The 24,099-nt window shown below is 40.2% G+C and overlaps 1 protein-coding gene across 1 annotated transcript in view; it reads right to left on the bottom strand.

Annotated features, from left to right (window-relative positions):
* LOC104942491 (roundabout homolog 2-like) overlaps positions 1-20,146 on the bottom strand; it is a 93,549-nt gene extending 73,403 nt beyond the window's left edge. Inside the window, exon 1 of the mRNA XM_010767721.1 lies at positions 19,777-20,146. Coding sequence (XP_010766023.1) covers positions 19,777-19,900 — 124 coding nt within the window. The 5' untranslated portion in view covers positions 19,901-20,146. The remainder of the gene's footprint in view (positions 1-19,776) is intronic.
* Between the last annotated feature and the right edge of the window lie 3,953 nt (positions 20,147-24,099).

The raw sequence follows: 24,099 nt of genomic DNA, 5'->3' as shown, positions 1-24,099 counted from the left end.
TTTTCATATTTTGCTGCCTTTTAAAAAGACACCCAGATTGCGTGATGAACCTAATCCTGTCATGCAAAATGACACCCTCATATGCAATCTGTTTAAATACAGTAAATCTGGTTTAACATAACCAGCTCATTATGAAAAGATAGTAATCCTATAAATTGGGGCAATGAGAGAGACCAATATCTTTAAATGAAAACTCTCGCTCAGCTTGATTAACATTTTCATTTTTGGCAGACACCAGGGTGCATGTATAGCCTAATGATGCTTAGGATAATTTCCCATTTGTTTGAAGTATTTCATGGATTCAGGTACGATTTCTATTAAACTGGGTCACTCAACATGTAAGCGAATCCTGGATATGCTTACAGTCAAGCGATCGAGAGCAGCAGCAATGAAGCAGATTATAAGCTACCTGCTGCCAATGAGTAACTGTAAACACCAGAGATGGAGGTGAAAGGAGGGGATGGGGGAGTTGCAGGATTTTGCAATTTATTATCCTCCGGCAATTAGCATTAGGAAATGCTACAGGCTCTTTGATTCTGGGATGTTTAAAAATGGAATAGATAAGAGAGAGCCACAGATGTAGCAGCCTTTCCTCATGGTAGACACTGGCTGCAGGCGCAAGAGATAGCAGAAGCCCTGATAGTCTCCCAGTCAGACGGAGAGGCCCAGATAGGCAGTGCTGAACTGATCAACGGCTGATAACTCCTGTCAATCAGGCCTCGGGCTTAATTAATACATTCAGCTCATGGGAATATTGGGCCAAATGGGAAGTTTGATGTGAAGGGTTACAGAGAATTAAGTTATGGAGGATGAGTAGAGGAGATACAGTAAGGATGTGTCTCTGCTAATGACAGAGTGAATGAGAAACATGGTTCAACTCTTGGAGGGAGCGGAGAGATCGTCATGGGTGAGACACTTTGACTGACTCACCCCGGTCATGTCAGCTTGGGTCAAGGTCACAGTGAATCTGTCACTGTCTTATGGTTTCAATCACAATTCTGATGAGGGACTTGGTACTGTCTATAACCCCTGCCCTTCACTGTCATGTTGAAGTCCATCTTTTTGGATTATGCCCTCAGGGACATCTACACTTTACTGCGCTTCCTTTTTCAACCCGTTTAAATCTTGAGCGATTGTTGTATAGACACCAGGCCAATCGTTTACCCCAGAATGTATAAGCATGAGAAATATTAAGTAGCCCATAATCTACAATTCAGTAGATCAATCATTGATACACTTTTGAGGCCCACACCCATTAACGAAACTTTAAAGTGAGACCTGATTTTGAATATGATCTCCAAATAAAAAATGTATTAACTAGCGTACTAACTAGGTTTCTGAACAACCAAATGGAAAACATGTGAGCTGAATGATATACCCCATTTCAACCATGGTAAAAAATAAGGAAGCCTTATCTTGACAATGGCATCAGTTGATGGGTCTTTACATGAGTCTTGGCATTAATAATTGCTCTCGTTATCACAATTCTGGCTGTATAATGATCAGATTTCAATATGCAGATTAGGTAGAGGGAGCTGATGGATTTGGTGGTCCCAGGTCAAGGGCAGTGAAACTATTTACTGCCAATAAACCACATGTTTACTCCCTGCATCAATTTCAACAAATTGACTGTACTTTGAAAAAAATATTCTGGTAACTACTAATAGCTTTTAGACTGACACGGCAAGGTGACCTTGCTATTTCTTGGTGGGAATTTTGATCTCGAAAATGTTGTTCTGTATTGATTGCATTTACAAAGAACAGATAATTGGCCAAACCTCCTCCAGATAATGTTTGATCAATTCGACCACATTCTGATTGCAATGTGTTTCTGCATTCATGCGTACGTTTCCATATCCAGATACAGATTGTATGATAATGCCAGATGTGAATGGGGTAAAAAAAGAAGACACTTATGGAAGATCACAAAGAAAACAAATACTTTCTATGCCTGCTCAAACAGATGTCACATCCTTAGTTCCATTACTGCGTATTATTTTCAGATTATTTACATCCCCAGTAAGCAAAACATGCCCCAAGCTCTTCTATTTACTGTTATGCCATTGGCTACGGTGGATAGAAAGGGTGTGTTATGTACTGTATCATTAAGAAGCCAAGAAAATATTAGGATAATCCCTGTTTTCTGCAAGTGAAATGTTAAAAGACATCAATACATCTAAGCACATAGCCTTGTTCACCCACACACTGTGCAGTGAGAATGTCAGTAAAGCAAACTTTCCAACTTGTGAAAAAGACATTTGATAATAACAAAACAGAACTGATGTACTTTTGGCATTTCTCAGGAGCCCCTGACATGAGAACCCAAAAAGAAACTGCTGTTAAGCTTGTATTGATTCTTTTAAAGCTTACCCCACCATGTTTTACCAGGTGTATTCAATCCACAACTGTCCTTGAAGCCTTGCACTTGAAGTCAGAACACACAGAGACAAATCACTTCTATACCCCATCCCTTCTTTACAGTGTTAACCCTAATGACCCTAGTCAGAGAGGAGCGAGAAAGTAATTATGTGTAACTTTTTAATGTCTGCTTCTGATTAAGATAAAAACCAGCTTGTCTCGTCTTTAGTGATTCTCCTTCCCACTTCCCTCTGGAGCCACTTTTGTTTGGTTGGGAACAGTGGTAGATAAAGCTGAGGGCTGACGAGTTCTCTAATCTGAGGAGCCGTGTTGGAGCGGGCGGGTGATGTGGGGGAGTAGTGTGCTCTCAGAGCATGGACAGATAAAAAAAGGCTTTGATTGGGATCAGGAGTTTGATGCTGGGTATAAGATAACAAAGACAGTGTGTTGTTCCAGTGGGGCGAGGTTGATGATAAAACTGCCCCTTTCCTTCTTGTATGAATTTAAGCCAACAAAATCATTCTGAGGGAGATGTGGATTTTCCAAAAAAAAAGGTGAAGTATTCTACGTTTTATTTTGAGAAAGATATAAATGCAAAATGTACTGAGACTTTCTGTACTTTTACTCCTTTTGAAGATGACTTTGCTCTATTCAAGTGTTCAACTTGAGAACCTTTATGTTCTCGCCCTCAGAAAAGGTGAGTGCTATGATAAAGGAGTACGCAACTATGGCTCTCTACCTGAAACTAGTCGCAATAAAACTCCATTGAGCAAATGCACATGGCCCTGGTCCTATTACTATTTTTTATATAATTTTGGTGACCAAAGGGCAGTCACCCTAGTAAGCAAAAGGGCTATTGTATGATGCAACCAGTAGCTATATCATTGTAATCCTGCAAAGCCCAGCACAAGAAGGAACCTTTGGCAGCTCAAAATCACCATAACAGGACTAATGCAGCAGAATATCACTTCAAATACTTGCCATGAGAGATATTATATTATTTTATTATTATTATAATATACTATTATTTGAACTGTGATTTTCTTTAAATTAAATTCGTTTTTTTTTAATTGTGTGTAAAAAGACACAATTCAAGACAATAAATGTTTATGAGAATAAAAAGAACAAGAGACAGTATAATTATTGCTCAATTGTCAAAACCATTGAAATGTTTAGTAACTATTGTGAACAGTTATACAATCATGGGATCAAAGAGTAATATAGGATGATTTACTACAAAGTAGCTATAGATGCTGTGTACCAGGAAGTCCAGTTGCTTTCCCTCGAGGCTCACTGCAGTAACCCATTACAGCACACACAATAAAATATTCATACTGTATGTGATCATGATGGCCTATTTACAGTGGCACCAAACCTTCCTCATTGAAGCCACCATACAGTGCAGCAAAGTGGATACAAACAATTGTGGGCCTCATCTCGCACAATAAGCCACTCTGTTACCATCTGTTTGGAAATCTAAAGTTATTTTAAGCCACAGTACAAACAGTACCAGTATGATGAACACAGTATGTGTTGTGCACCTGCATCTGCGTGACATGAGGCTTAAATATTTAATAACATTTTTAAAGTCAATGCTTACCTTACTAAATGTTAAGGTAAATATTAATTTTGCGTATTTATCATTACAATATAGTCAAAATTAGAAGACATAAAAATAAACGAGTAATGAGTAGTGATAAAAGTCTTTTAATATCATCACAGTGTTGGAAACGCTGCACTATTAAGGTTCCAGGGCTGTAAGAAGGTTGTTATTCCTTAATATTCCCATCATTATATTCACCTGTGGTCGCAAACTGTCAACCCACATCTGCTCATTCATCTGTTTGTGTCAAAGTCTTTCCTCTCAGCTGTTACTGTAGGCTGCCAGGGAGAGGAGATTCGGGGCATGTGTGGGCACGGATGAAATTATCTTCATTAACTGGAACAGTGCTCCAATATGCTAATGGCGTCGTCTTAATCACAAACGCATGTTGACTGCAAAAAGATTTTGACGTTATCGACAAACCGGATAGCTGCATGTGTGAAGATCTCGAACTAAGTGCTGGAAACATTTTAAGCATCATCAGCAACAGAAGTGGGAACATTTGACTTTTTGTGGTGAATGCTCTGCAGTTTCCTTCCCGGCTCTTCGCAGCATAACACCTCTCCTGAGCTACGTTTATGAGCAGTGACACTCTCCACCAGCTTTTCATGGCTCCTCTGAGACCCTTATTTGCTATGCACGTGTAGCAGAGCATCAAGTTCAGCCTGATGATTCTGCACGATATGAAGTGTGGTGCCCTCCTTTCATTTATATGAGCAGGTGTTTATCAAACTAAGACTAGCTTGCCAGAACCTAAAAAAGGATAACAAAAAGGCTGTTGACAGAGTTGACTGGATAATAAATGGCTATTTATAGACAAGACAAAGCTATTCAGACCAACAACAACCGAACAGAGAAACAAAAACACTTTAATCTCTACCAAAGGGTCCAGTTGTGTTCTTCAGACAAATACATTTATTCTGCCGCAAAAATGTAAGAGTTTGTCCAAACAGCACCTTATGGCATATTTAAATCTTCCAGCTCTATTCAGTGTCGAAGCTACAGTAAAGGATAAGAGCTTCTCAGGGAGCCAGACAGCCATTCTTCTTCTAAATTTGCATATCCTACTGAGACAAGCTTGGCTTCAGATTCAAAAGGACGGAAAAAGAAACAAACACATACAAAAGCAACGCTCATTCACCAAGCATTTGTATTTAAATAATCCAAGGCTCTCTGTCTCAAATATTCTGCCATGGCAATGAGTGTAGGCGTCCATATTTACTGTATAGAACCATTTAATGGCTGGTATGGTTGGTATTGTGAATGAATGGAGAGATTAAGACATGACTAATTTAGTTACACACTCTAGGACTACAGCATCATGGCTGTTTCTTTTCTAATTGAAAACAAAATTGAGCCAAGAGGTGATGTTGCTGACTGATTCATTCCTGGGCTCTAATGCTCTTAAAAAGAGTTGCATGTTGTTGCTATCATGGCAGTGATGCACTGGTGCTGATCCCCAAATAAGATTTCATCCCCTGCTCCATGGATTAGAGGGGTGAAAAGATTCAGCTGTAAAATGTTATCTACTTCACATGGAGAAACCATGGTTTTGAGACTGTGATATGTCTGTTGCAGTGTTACAATGCTCTTCACACGCACTCTCTTACATTTCAAGGTATGTTGTAACAAATGAAAGCGCCAGAGAGAAAGAGTCAAGAGCAACGACACAAGGCTTACTTACCTCTGTTGAGTTTTGAGACTGAGTAAGCTTTCTTTCATCTTCTCTGCCTTCTCACTGTCAAGTGACAGAACAAAACAGTGCACCTAATATGCCTTCACACAAGATCCTTTATAGCAGTGAGAATTTCCGATGTACACTTTATTATGCAGGGTCATCTGCATATTCTGGACTCTGGACTAAAACGGGCTTACATCTTGCATCTCTTGAAAGCAGTAGCAAGCTTTCCCTGCACTTATGATGGTCATTAATTAAATATTCAGCACAAAATGGTTTAGAATTCGTCACCAATGCAGGCCTTAAAAGAACTGACAACACTTCTTTTTATTTATGTCATTTCTTTAAATATAGCCCTATTCTGAACTAGTGACACCGATCACTCTTGTTCGCTGTAGTGCCGAACATCGCTCTCCTGTCATGCCTGAAAAAAGCTGCCAGAAATATTAGCATAAAAATCACCTATGCCTTAAGGACCAAAAAAGCTACTACTCTACCAGATGAAGCAAGCACTGGGACGTGGTGACATGTGGGACTGTACTATTTATTCTCACACCTTCTAGGGCATTACGTGTGGGTGTTGCTGAGGTGGTTCATTAAGCTGAGCAGGTGGTGTCGCAGGAACGTTTCCTCAGCAGAGGGGTCTGGGTACAGCTGGAGGCGAGCGTTCAGGCAAGGCAATTTTCCACAGCCCTGAGCTGTCGGGGGCCTGACCTGTCATCTGAGCAGAAACAGGTGAGGCCCCTCAACACTTCTTCAAGTGAGCTCAACTCCAGTTACATGGATATTGTGGGGCTGCTCAGTCACAGAGGTGAGGTCAATGGTGTGAACAAAGAATTTGCGATGGCATTAGCGTGTGCTACTTACTGTAGTGGTGAAATGAATGTACTGTGGTACGACAGTTCGTTCACAGTAAGAAAGAGCAGATGGAATTGACATTATGTTGGTTTAAGTTGTTACATTTCAGCACAAAAAAAAATGTCTACACGAGAGGCAGGCAGTGGACGGCAACAAAGATTTCTACATGGATATTAGCTAAGAAATGTACTATAAAGAATGTCACTGGGCTCTCTATTTCTAGCTGCCTCGAGCCCCTGGAACTGCCCTCCCTTTCTCCTCAAATGAGCTTTTCACCTTTAATTATCCAGTGTCTGGCGTGGCGAAGAGTCAAGACAATGTTGCACACTCCCATTAACACAAAAAACCTGTTTGGCGAAAACAAATGCTTTCTGCTCCCCCTTCTGAAGTTCGTTTAACAATGTCCTCGAGCCACCGTTTTCCAATGTGTGAGGAAGTGCCGGCAAACAAGACATCCATCAAATTGACAGACAAAACAAATTACAAGGCAAACAGAACCTTAATGTGTCACCAGAGCTAATGGTGTCAAGGCTGGTTGGCAGAAGACCCAGACACTTGCATGCTGCTGCTGTCACACTCATATGGGCTTGCTCTTCAACTCACAAAACGCCCAACTGGAGAGGAGAGAGCGACGAGTTCAGGAGAACACTCAGGTATTAACACCCTACACACTATTAACAATGCATCACAGCTAGATTCATAAAAGTCCATTAAACCGCAGCCAGTCAGAACAGGGGGCTTTCATGCAGGTATGATATATCTGTACTGCGGCTTGCGCTCACAAGTGAGATTATTCTTTAAATGAATGATGCGGTCTTCCTAAAGCCAATAAAAGTGTAATTACATGCCTTGGGCCTTGGTGACAAAGCCTGTGTTGGTGACAGCTATCTGGGAATGAGGAAGAAAGGATTACCTTCACTTTTCATCTAGCTTTGGCATGATCATCTCTCCATAGGGGTCACCTTCGATGAAATGCCACAATTTTACCTGTCATTAAACTCTTAATCCAGCCTCAGTGTCCGGACGTCCATCTCATCTTCAAAGCATCCATGGCCTTATTTAGATTCACGCTGCCATTGCAACATAGGCAGCCTTTACGACAGAAAGCAGAGGTAAGAAGCGTCTGCTGGAACCGTTACAACGCAGAAGAAATCCTAGGCTGCAGTTCACCGTAATTCAACATTTTTTCATTTCGTATATTTCATACGCTTTAGCCTTTTCAGGTAAAGCAATATCCTGAGCATGACTTTGTTTTAAGCTCATTGCCGTTATGTTAATATTCTAGAAGTTATCTTGGTCTCTGCAGGAAATCGTGCTTGCGAGCCTTTGTGGGGCATCAGCTGGAAGATTGCAGAAACCACTTGTTAATATTCTTCTCGCTGTATTTGCAAAGCAGAGCCATTACATATTCAGAGATAGGGAGATATTTGTCATGGCAGGCAAACTGAGCATGATAAATTGGACAATAAACACTCTAATTCAGCAACACAAAAGTGCACAAAGCCATAATGCTGCACTTAATACGACTTTACAACGACAACCTGTAAAGCTACACTGCCAATCACAGGAACACAGCAGTCACAAATAATATTATGGTCACACTTGTGTTTATTATATAATCCCTTGTTTGTTTCTGTAATTGAAGTTATGTGGCTTTACAGCTGAGTGTAAGCCCAAACAATGGTATTTCTCAATGTGACAAACATACTGTAATGATAGATCTTTTTTTTTACCAAACCTGCCATTATGCCACATTTGAATCTATTCTCATATTGACTACGCTTTAACTTACACAAGTGTAAAAGCTAGTTTCTAGGAGATTGAAAAAGATAACATCTTAATGTAGTCACCACGGAAACTACTTTTCCTTTCTCCACTTTTCTTCTAGTCCGGTCTGTATTTGTTTAAAGAAACTGTACAATGTGCTTTCTTGAAGATGTTTGACAGAATAGTAGCTTCTTTTATGTGTTTAGGTTCAGCTTTACCAGTGCAAAACTGTGGATGTACAGAACGGTGTCAGTACACTTTGCATAAATACCATCAGTTTATTTGTCCAGTACATATAATATGATTTATACATTTATACTAAAGTGTAATTGAATGTGTTTTGTGGTATAGCTTCTGCAAAACATTCAACTGTGGGAATAAAATGTGTTAATAACAGTTTAAACTCATGTCCAAAGTTTCAGAACTACTTCCTGCTTCTGCTCTTTCGGCTTGAGGCTCAGGCGTACTTAAGAAAACTGAAAATGGTGCTGCTGGAGTTCACTGCTGGTGGTAACTCAATAATGGCAGCTGGCTGATAATATGGTCATATTTAAACATGACCGATAAAGCAGCTGTGATTTTAATCAATCAATCTCAGTAATGAGAACAGGAAGTGAATCCATTGTTATGCATTATTCTTCAGTAAATGAAGGTCTTTGAGGTTAATTAACTAGTGGGCTAAGGACAATGTTAATAATGCAGCACTAATATAGGGCAGGTAATAACACACTGGAGAATATCCTTCTCAAATCCAGCTTTCAGTTCTTCTCCCTGTAAAATAGCAGATTTATCCTGACAGGTCTTCTCACAATACCACTGCTTCAGGCTGTTCTGCATTGAAGTGTAGATTGCTGTGAAGGCACTCCATTTGCTTCAAGAAAAAAAAGACTGTAGACCCCTTAATAAAAGGAACTACCTCATCCATCCTGTAAAAATGTATTTCATTTTCTGCAAAATGTAATGAATGAAAGCCTCCTCTGATCATCAGATTTAAGCTTAATCACCTAAAACACATTTCACAAGGCCACTGACCGATTTATATCCTCATCACCGTCTGGGTGGAAAATTCATATTACTTTGAAACTAGCCAAAGCGTGACAACATAATTAGTCATTAGTACAATAACTTTGCTAATGACTCTTTGAAAAGTGAAAAAGGCAAGGGAATTCTTGCCAAGTGCTGTTGCTACAAATACATTAAATTTAAAGTCTGGCCAAGGAGTCTGTGTGTTTTTTAACCATGTTCAACTGTGCATGACTTACTGACACAAAACAAAGTCTCAAAAACTAATGCTTCAAATGCCAATGAACAATCTTTTCATCTGCCAGATGATAGAGCTTAACAAGGACCATCATGAATGCACAGCTAATGGGGAGTTCCATAAATAATTCAAACTGATTATGTGTTGATACTTAACTATTGTTTCCCTGACCTTAACCATGTATGTTAGACTCCAGTGCCAATCAAGTAAGATTATTGTATGTTGTATCATCACCCTTCTAATAACAAACATAGGTCTTGCGTTATTAAGCTATGTTAAAGGTCACCTACCATGCTATTTTTAGGCAATAGCATAGGTCTCAGATATATAAAAATGAATGCTGTCAAAATTATCGCGTTAACGGCGGTAATACATTTTTTGAATTAATGGCGTTAAAATATTTAATGCATTTAACGCATGCGCAGAATTGTCCGCCCCATAAATCCCACCAGTGGCAGCACCAGGGTATGGCTGGGGTAGGCTACAGCCATACCGAGAAATGGCTTAGCCCCACCATGAAAAATGATGTTAAAATAAAGTCTGCCAACTCGCGGAGTAAATTGCACAGACAGCAGTAAGATAGATTTCAGTAGCCACTTGTCTGGAAATACCGAAGACTAGAAACGGTTTTGAAAACTTTTGTCATGTAGTGATCGTCTTCTCAATAGAACATCTTTGATAATGTCTTCTGGCCAATCAGAATCAAGATAACGGTGTGGTGTTGTTGCAGGAAGTCCCGACGGAGAATACTTTTGCTGAAGTACATCTCTATATATACTACATCGATACAACATTACGTGTTGATAGAAATCAACACGTAAGGAAATAAGACCCCACGGTTTGATGATTGATAGGTGTGTGGGCTGCCATTTTTGACACACAGAACAATGTTATAATAAACATATACCTACTGTATGTTAAAGGTCCCATGTCATGCTTTTCTGGTTATTACCCGTCCCCTTCTGTGTTATGAAGGTTTTTATGCATGTAAACGGTCTGCAGAGTCACAACCCCTCAAAGTACACCCTGTAGCGAGTAAATCTCTAACACAGAAAATACCGCCCCAAAACGCCTCGTTGGAGATACGTCATTGTCCATTTGATTCTTCCGGGTACGCATGATGTCAACCGTACCCGGAACGAAATGGACCAATCCGTGGAGCCGTTACGTTACGTCCGCGGAGCCGTTACGTAAGCCCCCGCTGATTGGTCCAAATTGACCAATCCAAGGACTTCCTCACACACACACTCAGTGCATGCAGCTCTGCTGATTTCTCCTCCCTGGCTGCAGGCTGATAACAAACAGTTGGGATCGCGGCGAGATTCTCTCTGCAGACCCATTCTCACAGCGTTTATCAACCTTTTTCTTACTCAATATCAAGCCACACTTATTGTTTTTACTTCGGCTGTGACTTTGTGTGTGCTCAGGATGAGTTTGGCTGTGTTTCACTGTGTATCGCTAAACAAGGAAACAACACCTCCACGGAGCTTAGCGCGATTCACAACGTCCTGACCAATCAGAGCACACTGTACTCACTGGGAGGGTGGGGGCTGGAGCTACTAGAGCTACAATGAGCCGTTAAAGGCAGAGAGTGAAATTCAGTGAATACACATAGTTTACAGAGATGCTGCATGAGAAACCAATGTGAGTTTGGAAAATTGCACAATATAAATCTATTCTAGTAGACCTCAACAATGGAATTATGATCAGTGGAAATGGCCATGACATGGGACCTTTAAATGGATATATCCGCCTTCTTTCATTTATCTTTCCATTCCCACAACAATATGCATAAATAAATGGCATATCTTGGACATAGTTTGAATGGTGATTAATCATGATTAATACATTTTTAAGCTGTGATTAATCTGATTAAAAATTGTAATCGTTTGACAGCCCTAATAAAAATATATANTAGCGATGCTAATGTAAACACCGACCATATTACGTCCAAAACAGTCGGGCATTTTTTCTGATAGCAACGTCTCTGATAGGGTCGTGGGCGTAAGGCCAGCCTACATTTCCGATATTACGTCATATCGGACTCGAATCTGGATCAGCTCCGTTGTAGCCCCGTTTTTAGAGATTTGGGTACGGAGGAAAAGAGAGAGGGTTTTATTTTCTGACGCTGCGTGAGTTCCCCGACGCACCGGGGACACATATTTATGTATAAAAGACATCAAAAGGTGCATTTTGCATGATAGGTCCCCTTTAAGTTAAAAAAGGAGTTACAATTCTAAATTTCACAAATGTTACGAAATCGCACCCAGAAGAAACATTTTTTTAAATAACTCTTAACAGCATTTGCCATTTTGGTGACATCTTTGTCAGGGCAAGAGAGGGGATCTGGATAGGACGCATGCTAATGCAAAATGTAAAGGCGGCCTTTGTGGACACCTTAATCTGGCAGTGAAAATCCCTTGCTTCATATAAATGCTGCACTCACATATTTCCCACAAAGCCAGAGCTTCTTGAGGCATCTCCTGGGGTCCAAAATGACATTCAGCATCTGGTTAGACATTTTCCACTGCATGCGCGAAAGGCAAAATATAGCTCCCTCTACTTCCCATGCATCCACATCTGACCTAACAGACTGCCTGCGGCTACTTTAAAGAACCATACTGGTGCATTTCCTCATGTTTTGCTATCACTGGAGGTTATATTTGTTCTTTAAAAACTTTGTGTGTGTGCATATGTATATAGTATAGGACCGGGAAACCAACCTTAAACGGGATATAACATTACCACCTGACATAAGCATAGTGCTGTGCTTCTTTTTTTTTTTAACCAATTGCATCGTTTAACGCCGTCAAACTAAAACTATTGTCTACAAAAGACAGGGACAAACTCTGTTAGTCAGAATAACAGTAGCATATCCATTTAAGCCATGTCCCTGCGAAAGACTGTAGCCATGTTTTTTATGTACACCTTCATACAGCCCAGGAAGCCTTATCTGCATCCCAGCTCCGTGCTGGCACAGGAAGTGGCTGTTGCTCGACAAACAATATTGGACAAGACAGTAACATGGAACATTTAGAGGAGGATGGAGAGGGTACCGTCGCACAAGCCTTGCCAGCTGTGATAATGATGTATAATTTAATTGAAGGCTGTGCTTCTATCCTCCATAGAACTCAACCTGCTCTTCTCTTGTCAATGCATTATTCAGGCTAATGGTGACCCTGAAATAGAAAAAAGCTTCTTATCTCTTTAAAGTTTTATTGCAGAGCGCAGAGCGAGGTAAGGAGGCATATCAAAAGAAAGTGGGTAAAAGTGAGGCAGAGAGTCAAAGATAAAGTAAAAAAGCTTACTGGAATATAGTTTTGTCTACTGACATGCTTTGTGAAGGATTGCTGTTTTTGACCATGACAGAGTCATTTTCCTGGCAACAGTAGAAAAATCCAATTGGGCAGAGACCCTGGGATGTTGCTCTATCCTCAGCTGCTGACATGTCCAAGGAAAAATAAAGAGTGGAAGACAACCTAAGAAGCAAATGCCATGGAAGGCAAGTTGGAGAAAAAAGCTGAAGATGTGCTCTCCTGTTAATAAAACCTTGGTCCTTTTGATGCATTACAATATTTAAATCAACATTTTAAACTGCAAAACTTATATTCCATAGTGATCATTAGCATGACTATTTTCATCATCTCAAGTGAGCGAATGAGACAGTGGAGGAGGAGGCAAAGATATGGAGCGCAGTAAAGCACCCATGCATACACTATTACATGTGGACCATCTACACATGTGATCGAGCGGATACTCTGCAACTTGGTCGGAGCCAAGTGAGGGAATGACAGGGTGAAAGGGTCCTAGGCAGTAAAACACACCCACTTCAATTCATCACTTTAAGTTGTCATATTTACAGTCTGAAATTCACCTATAAAACACTGTTATTGTTAAGTGTAATTTCCGCTGCAATTAGAAATCAGCTTCATTAGAGGACGTGTGACTGGAATGTGGCAATTAAGGCGCGCTGTATGGCAAGTGTGTTGGGGGTTGGGGTGGAGAGGAGGAAGTGCAATACCCAGTGATGGCACTTTACCAATCTACAGAATCAGTTATTTTACTGCCTTAGTCTATAATAGCCCACAATAACTCACTTTCTTACGCTTAACCTAAGCTAGGTGTTCAAATATAATTTATAGGTGGAACTGTCTAACATCAAGATTATTTAACCCGAGTTAGTGTAGAAAGAGAATTATTATGACTTATAACTATACATATGATGAGCAAAATGAGTACCGGTAAGTACAAATTAACAAAAAATTTATTAACGATTTAAAAAAACAATTTCATAGAGCATGCTACAAAAAACTACGATTTACAGAACATTGGAAGACTACAAGAAAATTGAAGATGTAAGGCATGTTTACATTATTGGATTTACTTGATCCTTATGGCCGTTATCTACTTGCCATTACCTTTAAGTTGTTTGGGTGTAGGACAATTTTATCTTGAAGTAGTTAAAGATGACTGAAGTTAAATAGGTTTAGGCTTACTTGAACAATTTCGACGTAATACGTTAAATCTGTCTGAGAGTTAACAAAAATACAGCTGTATATGACCTAAGCAACCTTTTCATTGCTAATTTAACCTTGGTGCACTCACTAAAATGTGTTCTGCTGAAATGACCTTTAAAACAGTGATATCAATACAAAAAGATGGAAGATAAACACCATACAAATCCCTATATACTGCAATATGATTCGCACAGATATAGAAAGCAAAACAACACACACAAATGTACTGTGAGAGGCCTTAGACCAAGTAATATCAGTATAAGCCTTTTTCACTAAAGAATTCTCACACATTACGGTAGGAAAAGCACAGGTGTAAATAATTAAACAAATGATGGCTAAATTCCATTTAGCAGCTTCAGTTTCAGGGTCTTGGTATTGTGAATGTTGGCTCACTGTCAGATTACTGGTGACACTTGAATAGAACACAGCCATAGTTCATTTCATAAGTAACACATGGCAAGTCAAAATGTCTGCTGTGAAAGGGTCTTTAGCCCAGTTATGATTGGAGAAGTAACACAACTAAACTGTTGATAAATATGAAGTGAACACACATCTTAGACTGAAAAATTATAAATTTAACCAGTGCTAAAAAATATACATTGCTCGTAAGAAGAACACTTAAAAGGTTATTGTGCTGGTCATTTTGTTTGGAGAATGAAGTGTTGCATACTAGGAGCTTTCCTAATCCCATAAGACAGAGCAATAAAACAGTCACACTAAAATAATGTTCTCAGTACTGGACATGATTTGATAACAGCCATCTGCTGCTTTAGATTGATAGGTTAGCAACAACATATACCTAATGATGAGTCAATCCTGTTACCACTATCTGTAATCTCGCCCCCACTTTTCAGCTTGTACACATTACATTTATTCCAAACAACATGTAGGCGTACACAATTAAAGCAAGTATATTTGAGAAAGTGATTATTCCCAACTAGCAGCGGCAAAAAGCTTAATGATCTAATTGGATTGAACGAGGAACAGCAGGCATATTTTCTGCCTTTCTAGCCTTTTTCATCATGATTGAGTAATTATGAGGGAGCAAAGTCTGCTTCATTAAAGATGTACTTGCTGACTGTCTTGTAAACATTATGTTTAGAGAAAATCACGTGTTTGGTAGAATTGAAAATGTGGCCTACATTTTGACATTAGCATACACAGGATGTTGAAAAGGGTTCTCACAGTTCTCAACAAGTGAAACAGGAACAGATAGACAGTGACTTTCCCCTTCCCTATGACAGCCATCACTGTGTTCCCTGCCCCAAGACACTAGTCAAAACATATTAATTGAAGTAATGACAGTGATTTAATTATTGTGTCAGGCTGGTGCCTAATTTCCCCCCATTAGTTTGTATAATATTTCTGGCCCTGCAGCAAGTTATGCCTTTCTGCTAGGGCAGGGCATGAGTGGCATGTTAGGGACAAAATCCATTCAAAGAACTAAAGAGAAGACTCGTAAAAACTCAAATAAAAGACAACCTCAAAATCTCAATGCTACGGGACTTAATTAAAAAAGCTGCCAAGGCATTGATTCAATTAGATAATGACATGACTCAACGTGTAGAGCACTGGAGATTTAACTATTAATTGCAAGCTTTAAAAGACTAATTTCAGTTGATTTAATCTATGGTCTCATTCAAAGTAGCTGAAAATGCAGCAACAAAGTAAAGAAGTCCAAAGCAACACAAACAAGCAACAGGAGAGTTAAGCCATAATCTACGACATGTTTAGAGGTTTAAATGTGAAGTGAAGCACATCTGTAACTGTAATCTGTGAAAAGAATCCCTTATGTCATCGTAAAAGTAGACAACTAAATACATTAAAGCAGTTTGAAAAGTTATCTGGATAAGTGGTGTTTAAACTGCAATAGATATTTACAAAAGACAGTTAGGGTTACTATTTTAACGTTTAAATGTGTTTCCTCCTCTTCTCTTCTAACCTGCATGATCATCTGACTGCTTGTGTTTCTTGCCATGTTTTATTGATTTATACCTTAGCAATACAAGTCTCTCAAAATGAGTGTGGTCAGTATTTTAATTAAGTCGATCATTAAAAAGCGATTTTAATTATTTGCAATTTCAGTTATAATGAAGACAGCCTGAATAAATGTAGTTCAACCTTGGATAGTACTCAATGGTTGTTCAGTTGATGAGTACATGCAGAAGCTGTAATGCAGAAAGCAATTTGAGCTGTTGATCTGTAGTAGGCTACACGATCCCTGTGTGAGAAGGAAGTGGTAATATTAATTCCTGCTCTCCCCTGCTGGTCTATAAATCTCATACTCTCTCACTCCCATCGCAGACGGTCAGATACTCTCGGCTGTGGCAGATAGAGGGGTGTAAGCGGTATTTCTGTAATAGGTGTTGGTCACTTCTTTTCACCATTACTCTTTCACTGACTGCCTCTGCAGGCCCCTGTTTAGTAAATCAGTTTTTGAGAACATAACGAAAAATGACCCCATTTTTTTAACCGGGGCTAGCCCCCATATCGTTTGTCTTCAGAGGTCTGAAAGAGCACATCCAGGCTTCTCTCCACCTGCTTCTTCTTTCACATTACCGTGTATTGTAGTTTGGTGGGATCGTAATACATCCAATTGGATTTAACACTTATTGCCAGGCTCACTTCAATCTCTGCTGGCCCCGATCTGGACGCCTGTGTGATATTAGTTACGGAGGCTCTCTCTGCAGGGTGGTACAAGAATATAAAGGAACAGTAATATTTGGGATTGTGGGTGATGTCATACATCACTCATAGGAAGTAAGCAAATGGGTTGTTTCTTGATCACAAGACCTTCTGAAATAGTGCTCCTCTACAGATATCGAGAGACAATAAACAATGTTCAGTATACCACTGCCTGGACACCTTGTGTTCATTTCTCAATCCACAGTCATATCAACATCAGGCTACGCAAGAATGGCTGAAAGTCAAAGTAAAACAAAGTTCATACTGAACCATAAATAACGTGTCCATAAAGTTTAAAAAGTTGATTCCTTACCATACAATTATCCCTTTTGTGCATTTTACAGAATATCATGTGTTTTTTTTAAGATGAGAAACATCTTCAAATTGAAATAGTATTTCTTAATCTTCCTTATTTCACTCTGCAAAAAACTGAAAGTCTTGTAGTTTAACATTAAGCAATCATAAAAGCAAAGTTAAACAATTGTCAATTGTTTTATTTATTTATTATATCCTATACAATAATCAATGTTTATATTTGTACAAATGCATTACTGTGTGAAATAGTCCTCTTTTGACCTATTGTCCTTCAACATCCACCATTAAAATCTTCCCGAACTCTCGTGAGATCTATCCCCCCTGCAGGCTGGACAGGTGCAGGAGCTGTGAACATTTATACCTGTAGAGCTTTGAAGAAGGTAGCAGGACACAGGATTGTGGTTATGACACCTTTCTCTAGATATTTTTTATATGTTTCCACCAGGTCAAGTTGAATCTACTGTGACTGACAAAATACCAAAATGACCTGACTTGCTGTGCTTTGAGAGAGAGCTAAATTCCAACTTGGTGAGTGTTTGACCTTCAAAAGATAGATTTTGGCAAAAATTACATTGTATAAAATAGTGATTGTTCCGCTTATAGGTGACCTCCAAACATTGTACAGTTTGAGAAAGGTTATAATTGTAAAAGTTATTAAAATTTCAATACGAAATGTGTCACTCAGCCATGTTTTAGTGGTGTTTAAGTACTGGATGTAAAGCTCAGCCATGTAACTTCTAATAAGTGAATGAGACGGTGTATAGCCATGCATTCTGTGTGCAAACCTCCGCTGTGTTCTTACATATATAAAAGCAAAGTAACAGCAGGGAAAATATTGATAATTTAGCTAACACTATGAAGTGGCAGATGACAAGCGTGAAAAGCATGGTGCTAAATGTGATTATGAACGGCAATTTACAGTCAATGAAAATTACTGCTTGTAAGAAAAACCGATGACACGATGTAGGCGCACAAAAGAATGGTAAAATAGCCAATCCCATCCAACCTCTTCTATAGGGTTAGGGTTATGACAACTCCTCCATAAACATTCGTCAACTACACAAGGATCTTATCTTTGTTACGCTAATATAAGTATTTTCTAACAAGTCTCAAAATGTTATTTAAACGTGCAAGGTAGAGTAAAGCTGTGGTATGATTTGTTCAACTGTGCACAGATAGGAATGGAGTTTATAGTCTAATTACACGGAGGTTCAGTGCCCTCCATTTCACCAGAGGCCAGTTATCACGAGGATTTCATACTGTGCTTTTACCCTAGGTTTACAGATTGCTGATTCATATTTGCAGCAAACAAATTGCAACCTTGAACACATTTGACCCGTCATTTCAAGTGATTCAAAGAAATTGGTCTGAAAATACATCTCGCTTTTGAAAGCTCTGGTAGAATGAAACTTTATTTTCGTTCTATCTGAAAATGTTCCTTTTATCAGAATTGTTGTAACATTGACAGACCAATATCCGGCGAAAAAAATGTAATGAACGTCAATTTGTACGACCTATTTCTTATGTTCACTGTAGCAATTTATGCACATATGAACTGATTAAAGTAAGAGAAGAACTAGACATCAAAAGAGAAATGCTTTCATTATCCAATAGTGGAGGGTGTGTAACAAATCTGAGAGCATGGTCCCAATCATTAAGTGAAAACTTCTGAGATGTAATGATGCTTGTCGGCGAGAAGTGCGCGGACACGGCACAAGAGGGGGTGCTAGAAATATGCATTTGAAGAAATGTTAAGTAGAGAACGAGTGAAGCAGAACAAGAGCGAAAGCAAAGTGGCAAGGAATCATTAAATAGATCACGGTGGTGACACTGCCTCTTTGAAGACACACACGTCCCACTGAGCGTGAGCCCCCAGTGCTACCACTGCCGATGTGCTACGGGGAGCATCTCTCAGCCTTCTCACTGAGAACTAGCACCAAGATTAGAGGTTCCTTTAATCCGACAAAGGGGATTAAATGCTACAAGAGGGGCGAGAGGACCGCTCCCACGGAGGGGCTGAGATGAATTATTAACACCCCTCCTCGAGACTGGTGATCTAAGTCTTTAAACCAAATAACACAGTTCTGAAACACTGCTGGAATGTCCTGCCAACCAAACATTCCAGGACACACGGACCAATGTGATCTCCATCAAAACACTCTGCCACACAGAGAGGGTGAGTGTGTGTGTGCGCGTGTATATGTGTGTGTGTGTGTGTGTGTGTGTGTGTGTGTGTGTCGTGTGTGTGTGTGTGTGTGTGTGTGTGTGTGTGTGTGTGTGTGTGTGTGTGTGTGTGTGTGTGTGTGTGTGTGTGTGTGTGTGTGTGTGTGTGTATTAATATACCTTATGTGCATATATTGTTGGAAAGCTTTACATTGGCTACCACTGAAAAGTTGGACAAAACCATACAGCACAGCAAACAGCAGTGGTCATCACTTTAACCCACAAAAAAAAAGAGGTCAACTTTCTCAGCTGACAGTCAGTTATAATTGAAAAGACAATACCAAGTATACCAGAAGAACAACAATTATGTATAAGTCCAGATGTTCACAATATCTAATGATGGCACCAAACATCCATATCAAAAAGTGTTACAAGGAAAGGTCAGTCTGTGATGAGGATGGTTAATTTAAACAGCGTCCGACCCAAGATCACCTGAAACCCTTTTGAAAGCATACTGATACAATACAGGTGCAAAAACTAAACATTTAGATCAGAGTTCATCATCACTTACCCCCCTTGTTCCATCTGCCTTTAGTCCTTGCCTGATAGGTGAGTGCGGGACAGCCGATCAATACCAAGAGAAAAAAAACAAGTTCAAACACAGAAAGAAATCCAGACTTTGCCCTGGAAAACATGTCCAAGAGTTGCTGGCGTTCGAGTCACTTTCACATGGCTGTGTTTCCTCCTAGAGCGGCGCGGCTGTGGCGCATGGTAACCCACGCGTGGGCTGTCATCATCAGTCACGCTGGTGTCAGCAGTGGGTCTCTAGTCCTACCATGCTGCTCTGAGATGCCCCGGCTGGGTGCTGATCTTCACTGATGCTGGAGCTCCGAGCGAAGCCGCATCTCTCCCCTTCTGTAAGCTCTGCCTCACCAGAGCGCGCAGGAACAGGAACACACAGCTTGCCACGCGACGGCACAGCTCAGCTTCTCTCAGCACAGTGCATAGGAACTCGCTCTCACTAAAGCTCTCCACACACACACACACACACACACACTCCCTCTCTCTCCGTCTCTCTCACGCTCACTGCTGCCACCGCTGTTGATGCTGATGCTGCTAGTGCTGGAGCGGCTGCTGAATTATTCCCTGCACTCCTCACTCTGGGTTTCAGAGGGAATTCAATCCTCTGCGCTCTGTCTTTAGCTCAGAGCATCACATCGTGGAAGAGACGAGAGGTGGGAGCACTCTAGAACGATTCCTTCAGGGGTGTGTTGGACTGAGGCTGTCTTTAGTGTAAACCAACAAACAGGCAAGTAAGAATACCAGGTGAGCAAAGGGGCAGAGAAAAGACAAGATACTTCTTTGTAGAGATGCCTTTATCTGGAAGACATTTGCGTGGAGATTGCATCACACTTGCCAAAGAGCCCGGCTTGACTGGGGGCAATGGAGCATGGATGAAAGGAGAAAGACAGGGCAGGGAAAAAGAGAGTAGGAGATCAGAAAGGAGCACTCTGGTGGGGAAATTGGAGAGTCCTCCCCTCCTGACCCATCCCCTTTGCTGTTACAGCTCCCAAAACTGTACAACATATCCAGAGCACAGAAAGTCAAACAAAAACATTCTTGGAACATGAATTTGAAACTACCACATTTTTAAAGGTAACATGATGACAGAGCATGTCTTGTCCAAGTATGTATAACCACAGTGTACATCTAAAAATGTACAATGTGATTTGATGTTGCTTTCTGAGTTTGAACCGAAATATTTGTGCTCTAATTGATATCTGTGGATCACACACCATATGCCATTTACAACGAAAGTATTATACTTGACTTGCCATCTTCTATCCCCATGATTGTCTTTAGTATTAATGAATCTGCCAATGTATTAAACATAACTTTGATCATGCTGCATTTTGTCAAGTAATTGTATTACTTAAGTAACTAGTAACTAGTAATAATTTCTCATCAGTGTAAGGCAAGTTATTGAACTAACACATTCTCCCTGTGGCAATGCTCCAATGGAAAATAAAATTGCATAACATGTTAAAAACTGTGGGAAATCTCAACTTTTCCAAAAAAACAGAGCCAACATTTAAATGGTAAAAAATGATAAGCATTCAAAGAACAGCCGTGATGTAGATTGAGTCTTTTGGATGCAAGGCATATTGTTTATCAAGACACCAGCCACAGTTCTCTGACGAAGCTCCAAGGTCGTTATGCTCCCAAGTTCATAAAGCAGGTACATCACAGGCGGGATTATGAACAGGCGGTCTCGTGCACACACCATGGCTTTAATGTCGTAATTATAGCCTTTAAGGAAATCCATTATCAAGTCCATCATTTTGCATACACACTGCAAATTAATATCTTAAATCCGTACATAATCTCACTCATTTCCTGCCTGCAACTGCTCCCCACACCTCCATTCTCCTCTTGCATTATGTTATCTCTCTTTCCATTCAAGACAACCTGCAACAACACCAGGAACTATAATTATGCTTCTGAACATGAGGAATAAGAAGTGTATTTTGTCCAAGAAACCAGCAGGAGCATCTGTTGGCAATACAGATTTGCGATGACAGATAAACAAGCGCAATGTTTGCTTCTCTCTGGGCTATTACACCAAAGCTGCAGAACATAACTCTAAATATGACAGTCCCCTGTTAATTGAGTTATAAAATTACAAAGCTATGTTTCACCAGACTAGGTAAATCCAGACCCTAATGTTACAGTGTATCTTGTCTATTCCTAAGTAGGAGTTTCTCATCAGTAGCCTGTAGCTTTTTGTGTTGAACAGTAATACTCAGAGATTATTCTTTTTGCACATAAAGAGCCTGGTGTGGTACCTTAGGCTCCAAATTTAAATGATGCTGGCAAGGCACCACATACTGTAGCTTAGATGCAAGTGGTTAGTAGAGGACAACCTGAAAATACATGGAGCGTCTGCTACAGCTTGTGCTACAGCCTGTGCTAAATAGTAAGTGGTCTACGGTGACAGCTTGTTACAGTCTGTGTCACATGGCTGTGCTCCTTCATAAGCCACGCGTGTAGATCGAGGACCTTGAAAATAACAATTGTTGCCATTATGGCAGTAGTATTTTTCAAGCTCTTGCACAGTTTGAATTTACAACTAAGAAGGTCAAACTCCTCTATCTAGAAAAAAAGTGTGCATCAACAACAGCTGATTGAAACAACGCATAAATTGATAGCACATATACGAACAATTACTGTATGTGGAAGAAGTTTTTAGTACAAAGTTCAGTGACAGAAAAACAGCACAGATGTTCCAAAAAAAACTCGCCCGTGTGTCATCATTGGATAAAAGGGATGGACTTTGATGTCTGTTGCCACTTGTGTAAAATGAGTTCACACAGACAAATCTGGTGAATTGTAACTAGAATTAGCATTCACAGTGTCTTTGTCTAAGGTCCCTTTGAGCCCATTACACTAACCATTCAAAGTTGTTTTTGCTTCAAAATACTTTCTGCCTCTTTAATTCAGTACTGAGAAACAGAAGGGGGAAGGAGAAGAGGGAATAAGCGGGATAAGAGGGGAACCTGTTCAGTGTGTGATAGTCATGGCAGATGTATAGACAAATGCACAGAAGTATTGTTGGTGTAGTCACCAAAACAGCATCTACTACTGTAGAGGGAGTAAACAGAGTAGGGAGGAGTGAAGTGGAGGGGGTATGGGAACCGCTACATCATACTGGTAAGTCTGACAGCTTATCACCCCCAGACAAGAGGCCCCTGGATAAATGTGGTCAAGCAGGAGAGGAGCCCAGCTTCAGCAGGGATGGGGTGCAGGACAGCGATAAGGATGAAGCTCTACTGGGCAAAATGGGGGAGCGAAGCAAGGGGCCCCAGGCAGAGAAACTCAGCCAACAGCAACGTTCATTCCAGCTCCGGCTGGCTAAACCTCTTAAAAAATGTACACATAGGCATTCACCATACTCAGCAAATATAGGTTACAGCATGTGTGCGTTCATGTGTCTCTTGAGTGCGAAAAAATACATTTGCACTTCTTACAACTGAACCCAGAAATAGAGAATAAGTGAGGGTATAATGAAGAGCTAAAGAGTGAAGGAGGAATAAAAGAGGAGTAGAAAGAGGAGAGAAAGACAGAGAAAGTTTCATTTTGATGTTTTTCCGATGCCGGCTTCTTGAAAACACACCATGAAATTTGCTTTTTTAGAGTTAGTGACAGAGCGAGCAACCATGAATTGATCCCCTGATGGAGATCTGGCTCTTTGTGTAGTCGTTTTCTCCTCTGCGCATCTGCCTGCCCAGATACTGGATAATCTATTCGCTCCCGGCATTCCTAATCCAACCATCCATCCCCATTCACTCCGCCCATGTGTGTCCCAGTACAGGACAGGGGTGTAGTTTGGAAGTCTATAATGGAACATATTTGGTTGTTTGTCTCTCCTGAAATCATTGTTCAGGGCAATGGTAACATTTTAATTTCTCCTGCAATGCCAACCTCTGGGTAATTATTATTATGATTAAAGATCAAATTATAATCAGAATCAGAGACACAGCCAGATTCAACCAAAGATTCAGTGGTGGGGCCTTTATTTAGTTTCCCTGATTTCTTTACCAATGTTGGCTTTGCAAAAATATTAAAAACTAGGATATCCACGCCAGTCCGTTTGTTTGTCTTTAAGTTCTAAGTTCTTTCACTGTAAAATGTACAGATTATGGTCAACAAAGGAACATAATTGAATGGAGCATTACTCCCAGTATGGCTCCTGGCAACCAAATGCAAAAGATCATAAGCAGATTACGACTGTCAGCCAATTCAAATAAGTAAACAAGCCAGGCTGGAAAAGAGCAGCGCTTGTGGAAAACGATTAGTAAATATGATTGCTGTGACATATGTGCCAGGCTTATCG

The sequence above is a fragment of the Notothenia coriiceps genome, unplaced genomic scaffold (genome assembly GCF_000735185.1).
Source record: "Notothenia coriiceps isolate Sejong01 unplaced genomic scaffold, NC01 NC01_scaffold00004605, whole genome shotgun sequence".
Classification (NCBI taxonomy): Eukaryota; Metazoa; Chordata; class Actinopteri; order Perciformes; family Nototheniidae; genus Notothenia; species Notothenia coriiceps.
The sequence above is the reverse complement of the archived record's forward strand: the minus strand, read 5'-3'. Positions and strand labels throughout refer to the sequence as shown.